A 14,702-nucleotide genomic window follows, 5' to 3' on the forward strand; every position below is an offset into this window, starting at 1 on the left:
AGAACACAAGTAATGCATCCATGCTCCAGGGGAGGGACAAAGACAAGAAGAGGAATGAAAGTGTATGAAAGCTGACTAATAAGAAGTAAGCAAATAAGTGTAACAATGAAGCCAACTATTTGCAAGTAGTGGGTGGTTTCTGAGCCTGTTGTAAGCTAACTACCTCTGTCCTAACAGACAGTGCATGTGCTGTTTCATGTGATACCTAAAAATGTTGACAAGAGACAGTTCTTCAGAGACCGAAGTCTGAAACTCAGATACATAAGCCACAGATGATGGTCCAAAAAGGATACTGTGTAAGTGGTGGGTTCTCTTGTGGTATTGAGGGGAAAAATCAAGTAGCTATACATGTAGCTGCATTACGTAAGCTGTGTTTCCAATGTAAAATGAGATCTTGGCTCAAAACTCTGATATCCTCAAGGACACAGGAACATTGTACCCAATTACAAGACAAAGAATGAAACAACTGCCCAAAACACGGAAAACAGTGGTGTCAGAATCAAGCGCGGCTGGCTCCTCCACTAGGTTGAAGGAGCGTCGCCACACCCTCCCCGCCCCCCCCCCCCCCCCCCCCCAACACCATACCAGCAGCAGAAGCTGCAAACCTTTTACTACAAAACGATAATGAACCGTGTTTACTATTATTTTGTAGTTAAAGGGGCAGGGGCACAGGCTGTGACGTGCACTGAGGGGAGTGCACTGTGTACTCCCCTCAATGCGCATGTATGTTTGGCCAGCCAAACACAGATGTGCACAGGGCTCTCTCCAGCCTGGCACAGTGTTGCCGGGCTGGAGAGAGCATGCACAGGTTTCCAGTCTTCCTGGAAGCGCCCTGGATGGGCATTCCCAGCCAATCCTAATGCTGCTCCAAGCAGTGTCAAGATTGGCCGCAGGGCAGACTGGGACTCTGTGCCTGCAGCAGAGAAGTGGTGGTGTGGTGGTTGCGGCGGCAGTGACAATCAAGGTAAGTGTTGTGTGTTTTTTTTATTTTATTAACCCTTGGAATCTATCTTCACGTCCATAACGGCAACCCTGTCCTTTTTGCCAGTGCTAGGGTCCAGCAGGTGCAGTCCCTCCTGGTGCAGCCTCCCTTTGTGCAGTGAAAGGACTAAGCAGGTGCTGTCCTCTTTCTCAGTTTCAGCTGTAATCTGAGGTGTGAGTGCCACTTTTATACAAGCTATGTGCTTGTGGGAGGAGTCAGTTAATGAGACAACAGGTTATCCCACCCACTTGGTGACAACCTCCTGGGAAGTGTGGCATCTAGCTATCCCAGAGTGCACTGTTCTGCCCATTCCCATCATGGCCAGACCCTTCTTTTGGTGTGTGGAGCGCCCTAGCCCAGTGGTTCCCAACCTTTTGATTTCTGTGGACCCCCACTTTAACATTAATGGAACCCAGGGACCCCCACTGAATCATCATTGGAATCCGGGGACCCCCGCCTGAGTCATTACTGTTAGCTGGGGACCTAATTTGTCAACATTTGTTAATATTTTTTTTATTTTCTAGGCTCTTATGGACCCCCATGGGTCCCCGGACCACAGGTTGGGAACCACTGCCCTAGCCCATCCCTTTGGTGTGGCTACCTTGGGGCTACACTCCCCTTATAAAATTAGGTTGACAGCAGGTTTAACCTCCTTGCTCAGGATGCCAGTGTGTGTGTGTGTGTGTGTGCATAAGCAATGGGAGAGCCCTTCACTAGTGTGACTCTCATTTGCCCTTCAAAGCTGGTTTCCCGTTTGAAGCTCGGCACCTGTGATCATCCTGCCAGGTGGAGGTCACACCTCCGCTCTCGTCAGGTCCTTTATTTCTCTTCCTGAAGATTGTTGACTCTTTTCCCCAGGAAGGCAGCAGGCAGTCTCTGGGCCGGCAGCTGTTTTCAGTTGAAATTGGCTACTGGAAAACTTGAGCAAGGAAGTGGCAACTTTCTAAAGTTGCGTTTTGTGAAACAGTTACATTAATTCTGACTTGGTCAACATGTCGGATTTAATGTTACTTTGAGTTATCAGAAGAATAGTATCAATATTGGCAGTCTCGTTCAGAAGTTAGCACTGCTAAGGTGTCAGTGTGTAACTTCATAGTAGCCATTGGGGCTACTAGACTTAACCACAGTAAAAATAACAAAACTCAATGTGGGTTTTTTACTGTCGAGATGTAAAACACAAAAAAAACATGCCTTTCGTTTTATTATAATGCATTCTAGCTTCAGAGCTTTTAGTGCCTACCTTAAGGGTGACTTATAAACATAAAAAGGCAGGTTTGGACTTTGCCTTGGTTTGGAAGACAAGGTCAGGTTGGCACTTTAAAAACACCTCTGCCAAAACTCCAGAGGGCAGAATTGGATCGTGCCCTGGCTACCTCCTGAGGCTAGTCCAAGCTTCAGATCTCTGTAACCCCAGTTTTTCAGAGAACTCTGCTGAGGGAGTAGCTGCATCTGAATAGCTTTTCCCTGGTTGTCTTTGGTGACTGTATCAGGAGTGCTGCAGGGGTGAGGGATCCTAGGACTTTCACCGCGGATGCCCTTGATTGCAAAGGATGGGTTACCGTGCTTATAATCTTGAAAGCGATGGCTTTGCACACTGAAGTGACATGAGAAGGCTGATATCGTCTAAAATGGTTCAAATACTTGGAGAGAAGAAATGGAAAAGACTGCACTCTTTCTTTTTTTTTTTTTTTTTTTTTCTTCTTTTTCATCTTCTTTATTCTATATTTGAGTTTGAACTCGTTTTGACCACAATGTGTGACATAGCAATGTACGTGTGATTAATGTACTGCTTAAGAGTTATTGTTTTCTTATGCCCAATGTGACTGCTTGACTCCTGAGGTATATTGATAAGGGGTACACACTGATAACCTCAGAGGTGCCTTCTGTAAAGAGTTCTTGCAAATAACTCACCTGTGTATTTTCTTTTTTTTTTTTTTTGTAAACCAGTTTTATTGATTTTTGGTTCATGGCAAGTACATTGATAGCAATACAGTTATCGCAGCAATGCATGGATGAAAATTCTCAGCACATCATGTACAGGTGGTCAGTAATAAAATACAGTCGGGATTTGCGGTGCTTGATCATTTCAGTATGTTGACATAAACATCAATAAGAGAAAAAAACATGTAAAAACCTGGGCTTAAGAGGACAGTTGTCCTTTAGTAGTACAATAAAGAGCAACATGAGAACTACAATATGGAGACACATCCACAGAGAACTGCAAGTGTTCATGACCCTTTATAACCATGTCTTGTACATTAGTGGGTACTAGAGGAGCCTGGGCCACAGATGATGGGTGACAGAGTATATTTGATGATAGTCACTTCCATGCTTTCTTCTGTTTTTTCAATAATGCTCTGGACTACACGATTGTCACAATGTAAGAAACCACACAGCCACAGTATTAATTATTCAGTTAACTGGAAAATAATAAAAATACTTTTTAAAAAAACACCTCTTCCAGTCTGCAATGGCAGCCTGGTGGCCATGTTTTACTCAGTCACTCTCCCTGTGGCCCTAGTGCTTCAGTCCTCAAGTGACATTTAACTTACAGGCCCCAGGTACACATAGTACCATAGACGAGGGACTTAAAAGTAAGTTAATGTAGTGTGCCACTTGGCTGTCACTCAATTGCACATATATTTTTTAAGGGTTATTGCACTGGTACTAGTGCCTTTTTAGCAGCTCCCAATGCTCTTTCAAAGTCTAAAACCAGCAGCGTCAGTCCAGACATGTAGGGGTCATCTTGCAAAAAAAGGCATTTTCTTTCAAGAGGGCAAACTGTAGAACTGCTGCATTTATCATGCAATACAGTTGAATGCACCCAACGCAACTGAGGCTGAAAAGGAGAAACTAACAACATAACTGGGAAGCCAGATCCGAAGGTATGAAGAAGCCTTTTGACTACAGCAGTCCTGTAACAAATGCAGAGTTTCTTCTGCCATTTCCTTTGTTGCTGGCCTTTTCCATAAGGTAAACTCTTTTGATATTGACAATTCTTACCCATAAGACATTTGCGGCAAGTACAGTAGCGCAACAGAATATAATTGTGAATGCCCTTCAATAAGACAGACAACTAATTGTAAAATACAAACTTTATTCAGCTTTGAAAACGTTTAACTGATTACAGGTGGAAACACAGATCGTTCGGTTGCAAAAAAACAATTCAACGTAGCTTTGCAAGCCACTCTTTTTAAAAACTTTATTTTTCCCCAGAGGCATATATCCTTTTGGGAAACTCTAAGTTGAAGACATTGCATTTTGTCCCAATTACGTTCACCTACTCTGCAAGCATTGATTGTGGCCTTGTCCGCTTAAAAAATAAAAATAAATTGCAGTTCAATAATTCCAGCCTCAAAGGCTCGCATTTAGAAATGAGCATGTGTTTTAATAAGATGTAAGCATTCTAACTTTCTCTGGGGAAAAACAGCACATAATCAGCTAAAAGCAGCATACAAATGCTTGGCCCACACACAAGGTACAGCCATTTTGATCTACTCATCTGGGGGAAAAAATACTTTGGTAGGAGATCAATTCCACATAAAACACTGAAAAAGAAAAAAAAACTGGACACCCCCCCCCCCCCCCGCAAAGAAGTGTCACAACGGCAGTTTTAAAAATTGTGTACGATCTGTCTTTGAGAGATAAATTGTTCCTTTGGCACCCAGCACCTTTGTCCAAAATATGCTCTTCTGTCCGTAGAAACAAAATATGCCTTTTGTTATAGAGGGTGCAGTAAATGTTTTTTTCTAAAATTACTTTTTAAAAAAATGTCTTGAGAAGTGAAAAGTTAAAACAAAAAAATGTCTGGCTTCCTGAAATTATTCTATGGTTTATGATTTTTCTATGGATTCCTTGCTTAAGAAAGGTGTCTTCCTTTCCCTCCACCACAGAGCTGCCGGTTGTCCAAGAGATCGTGGACAGCAGGGTGTGGTTGGGATGACGTTCTGTGTGGGATGAAATATTTAAATGGTGGGAGTGACAATTTGGAAAATCATGATACTACCAAGTTCACCTATTATCTGTCTTAGCTGCGTTAAAGAGACTACACACGTTATAACATTCTCACCTTTTCCCACCAACACAGTTGCAGCTATGTGATTCACAGAGCCACACTTCAACAGCAAAATATAGCAAATCTACACCTTTTCTGAGCAATTAGCTCGGATTACATGTGGTGCACATACTTGGGGATCAGTCACGTTGGATTAGTTTGCTTCCAGAACCCTGTTTGAATATGTTTACTGGCACACTATTCACTGCTGAAAGGTGTAGGTTGTGACCAAAGGAAAAGCTTAATTGAACGCTAGCAGTTTATACAAGCATAGGTGTATTTACCATTAAGTTTTACTCATGTAAAATGTTGCAGCTCCTGTCCCTCATGAGCGGTGATGCCCCAGGTTCCTGAGTATCAGAAAAGCCCGTGGCTGGGTGTGCTCAATTCTTCCTTTCTTTTTTGTTTACAGACTTTACGCTGGTGCCTAAATTTGGGCATTCATGAAGTGACTGTTTACGCTTTCAGTATTGAGAACTTCAAGCGCTCGAAGGAGGAAGTGGATGGCTTGATGGAACTCGCCCGGGAGAAATTTGCAAGACTGCTGGATGAACAGTAATGCCAAATCAAGGGCTATTACATTCGTAGGCTGCATGTTTGGGGGTTGACGGAGATTTGGTTATTGAGGGCCCTTGAGTAGAAGAGCTTGGTATGCTGGTGGTTAGGCTTGATATGTATTGTCCTTGTTATGTTTGTGTTCCGGTGCTTGGGGTTCTGTATAACAGTGGGACAGAAAGTTTAATTTTCATTTATTTTTAACAGGGAGAACCTTGAGAAGCATGGTGTGCAAATCCGTGTGCTTGGGGACCTGTCACTGCTGCCGGAGGATATCCAGAAACTGATCGCACAAACTGTAATGGAGACTAGGAGCTATAACAAGTAAGTGTTGAATATTCTGAAGGAACTGGGTTGTGTGCAGATACCATCCCTTCCTGCTGTTAACGAATTAGCTCATCCCATGCAGTAATTTCAAAATAGTAGCAAAACTGATGAGACGTGAACACCCTTCATATAAAGAGGATAGAGGGAAATTTGATAAACTTGTGGAAGATGATCACAAGACTATCAAATTACTTACTGGAGTGATATTCAATCATTCTGTACAAATCTTTTATAGGGCCTTGGTGGAAGTATGGAATAAAAATGTGCCTACCTCTAAAAGTAGCTCACTAGAAAAGGTGTGCTCCTCATGAGTTCGGAAAGGTTCATCTCGCCAGAAAGCCGTCTAAAGTTTCCAAAACCTTTCCACATTTACAATTAAAAAAATAAATAAAAATAAAATAAAAGTAGAATCAGTTTACTGTGAGAAATTTGTATATCCAATTCAAACATATTTGGAAAAAAGGGAACCAGTTTAGCTTCCCTTCATATAAAATGTAGAGTTCAAAACTTGTTAAAATTAAATTGAGCTTTCTTTGAATATTCACTTTTAACAGGAAAGCAGTGCTTTCAATCCCTGCCTACCTGCTGACTCCTTCCCAGCAGGTCTTCTTCCAAACGTGCCATACTTGAGTTGTGTTTCCTACCTTATTCTTGTTCTTTTCTCTCCTAGGTGTTTCTTGAATGTCTGCTTTGCATACACTTCCCGCCAAGAGATGGCCAATGCAGTGCAAGAAATGGCATGGGGCGTGGAGCAGGGGTTATTGGAGCCCAGGTATCCCTTCCTATGCTTTTCTGGATCTTGCACTTGATTATTTTCCCTTGTAATTGAAAAGCCATTCTGCCGGTTTTCCTTCGACATCTTGGATGGTGATTATTAATTATTCAAGTAAATTTAGGTTGATACACTTTTATTACGTCCACCGGGCTTACCTGACACCGCACCACCTACATAGGATATTCCCAACACGCCCAGATAGATGTGCTTGCTGTGATGGGGCTTTCACTAATTTTGACCATATGACATGGGTATGTTGTATGATTCAACCCTTTTGGACCCAAATAGTGCGAACACTGAGGGAAGTAACGGCGATTGACGTGGGGGTGACTAGGAAACACTGCCTAATGGGTCTGATCCCTTGCCCTAAAAAAGGACGTAAAATGACTTATAGATTTGCTCAGTTGGGACTCATCCTTGCCAAACAGTGCATTGCGATACACTGGATAAGCCTGTCTCATCCTACCTCCCCCTCCCCCTCTCCCACCATGATGCTTGGTTAGCTGATCTTGTTGAGTCGGCGACTGCGGAGGAGTGTCGGCTTCGTAGAGTGTGTATAGATGAGTTTGATGAGCGAGGCCTGGAGAGATGGAGGGGTATGATAGATTGCCTATTAGAGGACTCTGATGAGTTAGCGGGGACTCCTCGGAAGAGGCCTCTGTTTGTTGAGACTGGGTGATATCATTTATGACTGACATACTTTCGCGTGGATTGTATGAATGCTTTGAGATATTTGGAGGTTGGGTCTGCCCTTGCCCCCGCACCCCCCCCCTTCTTCTCCACCCATGGATTGTCGCCGTCCCTTCATCTACCTGCATGGTAGCACCTGTATGAGATGCTCAGCGATGTTGTGGGGCTGGATGGTTCCCCGTTGTGTGTTTTGTAGGCAGGGCGGGCCTGGCTCAGGTCTGTACATTCCCTTCTGACTGGGAAGTTCACACTACCTCAGCGACAGTATTGCACACTGGTTTGTCCCTGACGCGTCGTCCATGTTACACAAAAATGAGTACCGAGCCTTTATCGATTAATAAAATGGATTTGGTGCCAAAATAATATTTTCAAACAAGATGATGTGTTGTTGGGCTCACCTGGTAACTTAAGGTGCAATGAGGGGGCAGGGTGGGGCAAGGTTTCCTTTGTTCTAATGGTGTTTGATTTTTTTTTAAGCAAATGTGGCCCTTTTTATAAAGGTTTATTAACCTTGGATGGCGTGGCCAACAAAATGGCAGTGATGGCCCTTCACCCTCAGTAAACCTGTAGGTGGTCCCGGGCCTCTTTGTCTGCACTGTCTGCTGGTGGTGACCCTGGGAATACTGTAGCCATGTGTCTCACACATTGTGGAAAAAAGGTGGTTCTCTGCACCTTAGGTAGATACAGTGACTTCACCATCACTGGACATATGTGGGACACGATTGAATCTGAGATCCAATGGGTGCACTGGGGCTTATGCACTTCCTGTGATTTCTTCTTTGTTTTCCTCTCTGTCTGGAGCTTGGAAAAGGGGCATGGTGCAGAGATCAGCACGTCTACCCAGCTTTGTCATATTGTCATATGGTGGATAATAAGCATAGTCCTTGCTGACATAGCCGCCAGGGGTTAGCGAGATGTCTCCACCCCCCACACCCCCCAGGTGGTTGCTGTCTGGGGGAGCTGAGAGTTGGTGATATTGTGCTCCCACCAGGACGGTGGGACGTAGGGAAGGTGGCTATGGGCCTCAGCAATTTCCCCACAGTTGTCAGACAGTTAAGGAACAATACACAGATTGGTGAAGGACAAACTACTGAAGCCTACGCATACAAAAAAATGGTTCAGTACACAGTGGCAATGGGTGATAAACAGATGGCTACTCTGGACCAGAATGTTTGGCTCGGGGCGGAGGAGCCCACCTTATCAGTTGTCATAAATGCCATCTGGGGCTTGGGAACTGTTGATGAGCTGAAAAGTGGCGTAGTGACGGTGGAGATTAATTAATCCAGGCTCATCTGTGAAAAGCCCCGAAGAGAGTGAGTGCGATAGAGTGTGCACTATCTGCCATGGACAATATCACCAAAAGGCGTGTGGGGGTTTATCAAACTTCAGAACATACTCTAAATGTAAGGGTGGATGATGTGGATGGAAATCCTGCAATATTAACTTGTGCTTCTTGTTTCCTAAAGAGATGCAAGGGTCCCTCAGTAGATCTCTTCCTGTAGAAATTGATATTTGAAAACTCTACAACCCAATGCCTGTCAAAACTATTCCTAATCATGAGGGTACATAGAGCACTAGCCCTGTCACCTTGACATGTTAGCCCTCCCAGAGCAATGAGAGCACGCTTTGTGAACTTCAGAACTTATTCTTCTGAGAAACAATCAAAAATTGCAATATGAGACTAACGATTGGAGTCTTACTTGACAACACAAGTAGTGTTCAGGCCGAGAGAAAGACATTTGAAGGAGTGAAATAGTAACTATGGGAGTCGGTATTAAGTACAGCCTAATTTTTCCATACAAGCACTATGAAACAAACAAACACAGACACTGCAGTGGCAGGCCTAAGCCATGTTTACCGGGCTACTAGTGTGGGTGGCACAACCAGTGCTGCAAGCCCACTAGTAGCTTTTGATTTACAGGTCCCAGGCACCTCTAGTGCACTTTACTAGGGGCTTACCAGTAAATCAAATATGCCAATCATGGATAAACCAATCAACAGTACAATTTACCTAGGGACCACTTGCACTTTAGCACTGGCCAGGAGTGGTAAAGTGCGCAAAGACGACAAACCAGTAAAACTAGAGTCCAGTAAACCATAAAAACAGATCAGAAGGCAAAAAGACAGGGAAAACACGTCAAAAAGCTGCCAGGTTTAACAATCCTGGACGTTTTCCATACTCCTCTGATTGCCTACTCTTTGCCAAACCATTTTTACCTTTACTTTCACTTCATTTGATTATATACCCAGAAATGTATAGCAAATTAAGACAATTGCACGGACCACTATTATTATCACAGGTGTTAGAATTAGTTTTAGTGTACCCCCACCCAAATTATTTATCCATTTATCAACCTTGCTAGAAACTCTTCCCTAAACTGAAACCTACAGCTTCCCATAAACCAGGCTCTTCAAAAGTTTCAAGGGAATGCAAGATGTTAGTAATATTAGCAATATAGTGGTTAATAAGCCTACTGTTACTGGGCACGTAGGTACAACACATTTTGGCCTTTATTACTGTGCAGACTCTGTCCTCTTTCGCTAAGAGAATATGTAATGCTAATCTCTTCTGCATAACCATTGCCCTAGCAACCATAATTTTTGCGTTTACCTGTTTTAAAGCCATCTTATCCTGCAAAGTAGCCAAATGTCTAATTTATCCAACATTCATTGCCACACCTGTAGAAGTCATAGCACCTAGTATATCAGCACCCATATTTCCAAACCTTGTTTAACTCTTATCAAGCTCATTGCGTCATCCATCTCTTTCATATGATAAATTCTAGAAACACCAAAGCAAAATAAGAAGATCCAACCCAAATATGCAGCAAATTAAACTAGGCAGTCTTTCTACACACATACTACATCCCTCCCATAATTGGCACTGCACCCCTCACATATTTCCACTCGCCTTGTAGTCTCTCTCTCGCTCTCTCAACCATACTTCGGCTTAGCAGATTTAATTCCGTAATATGTTTGTGCAATTCTTTTGAAAAATTTACCAAATTTGACACCTTTTTTTTTTTTTTTTTTTTTAATGGGAATATTTCTTTAAAACACTGTAATCCATGAGATGAGGGGAAAGAAAATCATTGTTGTTAACTGTAGAAACATATACACAGTACATGATCAAGGGTAAGACAATGGAACTTCCATGATCTCCCAAACAACCCTACCAAATTCTCCCTCATTTATCTCACCTTTAACTCATCCAAAACCCCTCCTGCAACTATTATCTCCCTAACCCTTTCCACAGACTCTTCCCTCCTCCATCCTCCCTTTACTCATCCCAAGCCTAAATCCCATTACTATAAACTCCCAATTAGCACTTCTGAATTCTTCCCTCCTCCACCCCTCCGTTACTCCAGTCAATTCAACTAACAAACTCACATATCTGTGGCTCAAATTAACTCATAATACTAAAACTGTACTTATATTTCCCTATACTAATCCACCACTAATTACTTTTGGGTTCTGGAGTAGCGTGCTACTCGCCGAATGGCACTTCAGCGCCTCGTCAAGGGTAGTAAGTGCTATATAAATACTTTTACAATACAAATACAATGTATGTGGAACCTTCGCCAGCAGAAGTAGGAAAAAAACAGTGCACACAAACCAATTTTTCATTTTCATAATATTTGTATACTAATTTATCACATTCATATGTCATTAAATTGACTATCTAAATTCCTTTTATGCTGTAACATATCATGCTTTAATTCATTTCTAACTGTAGCTAATTGAACATGTGTGGAAGCATGTCTGACCGGTGATGTGAAGCACACCAACATTCCAACTAAAACTAACAATATAATCAATAACCCCACAATGTTGAAGGATTTGCTGTACTCCATTTCCTGAGACCAAAAAGTTATCATCACTCAAACTTCCAAATACAACAAAAATGTCTTTAAAATGATAATATGGTTCTTTATTTCATCATCAGCATCATCATCAAAACACTTTATTCGGTATGAAAATAATCAACCATAAAGATAAATAAGCAATACAATACATAAAACCTGATTTCATTAAACCAGTATTAAAATACCATAGAATTTGTTAAAAGAAAATAATTGAACAATCAAGTTAACATTTTTAAGAACTTTTTGAAAATACTCTAAATTATTCTGCCGGGTAATAGTACCCTTCAGAAAAGACCCCAGCCCATGCCACACCAATGCATCAGGACCCATACGCAGCTGCAAAAAAGCTGGGCGATATTGTAAAAAACCCTTAGGACTCAGCAGGGGGAGTAAGAAACCGCATCTAAAAGGCACATAAAAATCACAGAACAAAGTAAAATGAATCAAAGTGTGCAAAGACACACCATCGCAGAGGCAAAGTCTGATAGATTTTTCATCGTCCTGACCTAGCGGAAAGCATCGGTTACTTCTGACAACCCCCAGAGGAAATTGCATGATGAGACCTTTCCCTCACATTTCTTATCTGTAAGAGATAGGGTTCAGGGCTCACCCCCATCTTTAACACAATAAAATCCCTTACAGATTTTTTCCTTAGGTCCTCTTCTTCTCTTTTGGCCCCCAGGATTTTCAGGAAATTTACCTTAGCCCAATGTTTATCACGGCTGGTCAGACCTCAGGAGCCTCAAACATATCCGGATGCCCCAACAGATAGGCTACCTTTCTTATGTACATAAGCCAAGGAATATCCTTCACATGATCACAGGTCAAGCAGTCCCACAGGATCTCTCTGTTAAATGAGGCACATCCAAATAGAGATCCATAGCAAGAAGGGAGGATGCTGGATGGTGTCCTGTACAAACTCAAGAGCTAATTCAATGTGCAAGCAGAAACCAGAAGTATTTTGGCCAACTCCCAATAGCCTTCTGCAAAAACGGTTTTCCTCTACTTCAGGGGCCCTGATGTCCGCATACCCCCAGAGAGCAACACCATACAGGAGGACTGGAAGGCATTTACGCCTATAGACTTCGAGGAGGGGCTTGATAGGTTTATTTCCCACCCTTGCAGCAAAGTCAAACGTGGCACCAACTGTAACATTAAAGAGAACCCCTCTTCTCGAAATACAGGGTTTCCAGGTACCTTTGTCATGAAAAACAACCCCCAAATAGGGGAAATCCTGAACCTTGCGGATTACTTGTCCTTTAATCTTCAGCACCCCCCCACCCTGCTAAGAGGCTTCCCAAAGACCATAAAATGTGATTTTTTTTTTTTTTTAAATTGTGTACAATTAATCTCTAGATCAAGGGCTGACATAAACAAATCATAGGATCTAACTGCTTCTCGTAGCCATACATAGTGCGAGCCATAAGCTCCGCATAGATCAATGCAGGGACACTTTTGCCATTGATTTTAGGAGCATCCCTACAACGTTCCACTAAAAATTCAAACAATCCATTCGTATACAAAAGGAAAAGAGTAGGAGCCAGGACACAACCTGGTGCACCCCCCTATTTAACTCAAATGTATCCGAACATTCCCCATTTATCCCCACCCTTACGTTAGCATTAGTTCCCACGTGGAGGTACTGAAGCAACTCCACAATGTGGGATCCATGCCTAACTGGTTTAGCCTCTCCCATAGCTTAGCCCGATTTACTTTATCACAAGCACAGCTAAGATCCCAAAAGGCAAGATATAAAGTCCCTTTCCTGGCTAGTGTATATTTTCCAATCACCATCAACAGGTTTAGGCACTGTTCCTGGGTGCCAGGCCCTTCCTTAAAACCGTGCTGTGCCCGGCACAAAATTTCATTTTCAGCCATCCAAGCCTCAATGTGCCTGAGGATAATCCGGCCCAAGATTTTAGCAGAGGAATCAAGAAGGGAAATGGGACGATAGGACTTGGGGTCATTTCGATCCCCCTTTTTGAACACAGGAATAATGCAGGCCGATCTCCAAGTGGCAGGAATTCCCACAGTAACTGCTGCATTAAGAACATTCAACAGAATAGGCGCCCATAACTGGGGGCAACATTTATAAAGATCCATGGGAATTAAGTCCGGGCCTGGATCTTTGTTGCTAGCACTACCACAGAGCACCTCCCGATTGTGAACCTGATCGCTCTTTATTTCTTAAAACCATATTCAACACAAAAATTCGAAAGCGTTGTCCTGTGATGTAAGACTTTTATCTTGTTCCACATCTATATATTTTTTTTGTTTGTTTTTTTTTGTTGCTATGTTCTTTACTTCTCAAGGTGGTTCTTCCGTCTCTGCTCAACTCTGATTCACTCTCAAATTTCTGTTGGCATGGATTCATTGGGTTGTAACATTCCCACACTTCTGATACTGTAGCTCAATATTTCTATTTAAGTGAAGCTTACTTTCTATTTGGAACTCTCCTTCCTAATTACTTTTTGCTTACAGGTGATTCACTCCTGCTATATTCAAAGTATTTTTGTCTCTCAGGCATTTCTCCTGGTTCACAGTGCTTTCCTATGTAAGTTATTTTCCGAGCAATATCGTCTTCAGATTTTTGTTTGTTCACCACCTGTCTTTGTCAGAGTTTCTTTGTTTTCTGAGAAACAGGAGTGTAAACTTTCACTTGGGTTTTGATCACATCATCTCTCCTTAATGTAGTTCTTGCTGACCAATCTTCCTGCAGAAGTGACAAGCAATGTTTCTTTCTTCATTTCAGCATTCACATTCATCCCATAATTGTTCATCATCCCGTTTATGCCACCTTGCATTTGCATCTCTCCCTTTCCAATTTGCATACCTTGCATCTGATCCATCCCATTCATTTTAGGTAGAACATATTTCATGTTTAAATCAAATGAGTTCCGGGATTCTCTTTCAAACGGCATTGACTGAGCAATCTTCATTTTCTCCTCAATCCTTTTCTGCTTTGCATCAAAATAATCACTGCTGTACTTTGCCAGCTGTAAAATCTCATCTATGCTTTTTGTCTGCCAGGACAATTCACTCTCCTTTATGTGATTGTTAAGCTCTGGACTCAGACCCATAAAGGCAGGAACAAAACTACTGACAAAATCTTTCTCGGGATCATCCACTCTCCTGTGCTTCTTAAAAATCTGCATAAGCCTCACACAGAAAGCATGAACTGACATCTTCCGCTCCTAGGAACTCGTCAACATTTTCATCCAGTTTATCTGTTTCAGGCACTATTTTCTGGAAATGTTCAGTTACTTGTCTGTACTTAGTGGCTACCTATGCAGAAGGGGCATTATTAGGAGAACTTCTAGCAGATTCCTCTATAGACTGTCCAACCACTGCTTTGCATTCTGCCCACAAATCATTAGGCACTTCACTCTCGGATAAATGTAAATCAGTCCACAGTACTTGTGACATGTTTGTCAACCTGTGTATTTCCTTACA

At 42.3% G+C, this 14,702-nt stretch overlaps 1 protein-coding gene across 2 annotated transcripts in view; it reads left to right on the top strand.

The window, feature by feature from the left end:
- The window catches only part of DHDDS (dehydrodolichyl diphosphate synthase subunit), a 153,622-nt gene that overhangs the window by 56,423 nt on the left and 82,497 nt on the right, over nucleotides 1-14,702 (top strand). For both annotated transcript variants that reach the window (XM_069224040.1, XM_069224041.1), the window contains exons 4-6: nucleotides 5,449-5,591; nucleotides 5,799-5,915; nucleotides 6,589-6,690. In XM_069224040.1, the coding sequence (XP_069080141.1) occupies nucleotides 5,449-5,591; nucleotides 5,799-5,915; nucleotides 6,589-6,690 (362 nt within the window). The remainder of the gene's footprint in view (nucleotides 1-5,448; nucleotides 5,592-5,798; nucleotides 5,916-6,588; nucleotides 6,691-14,702) is intronic.

This window comes from Pleurodeles waltl, chromosome 3_1 (assembly GCF_031143425.1).
Source record: "Pleurodeles waltl isolate 20211129_DDA chromosome 3_1, aPleWal1.hap1.20221129, whole genome shotgun sequence".
Lineage (NCBI taxonomy): Eukaryota > Metazoa > Chordata > Amphibia > Caudata > Salamandridae > Pleurodeles > Pleurodeles waltl.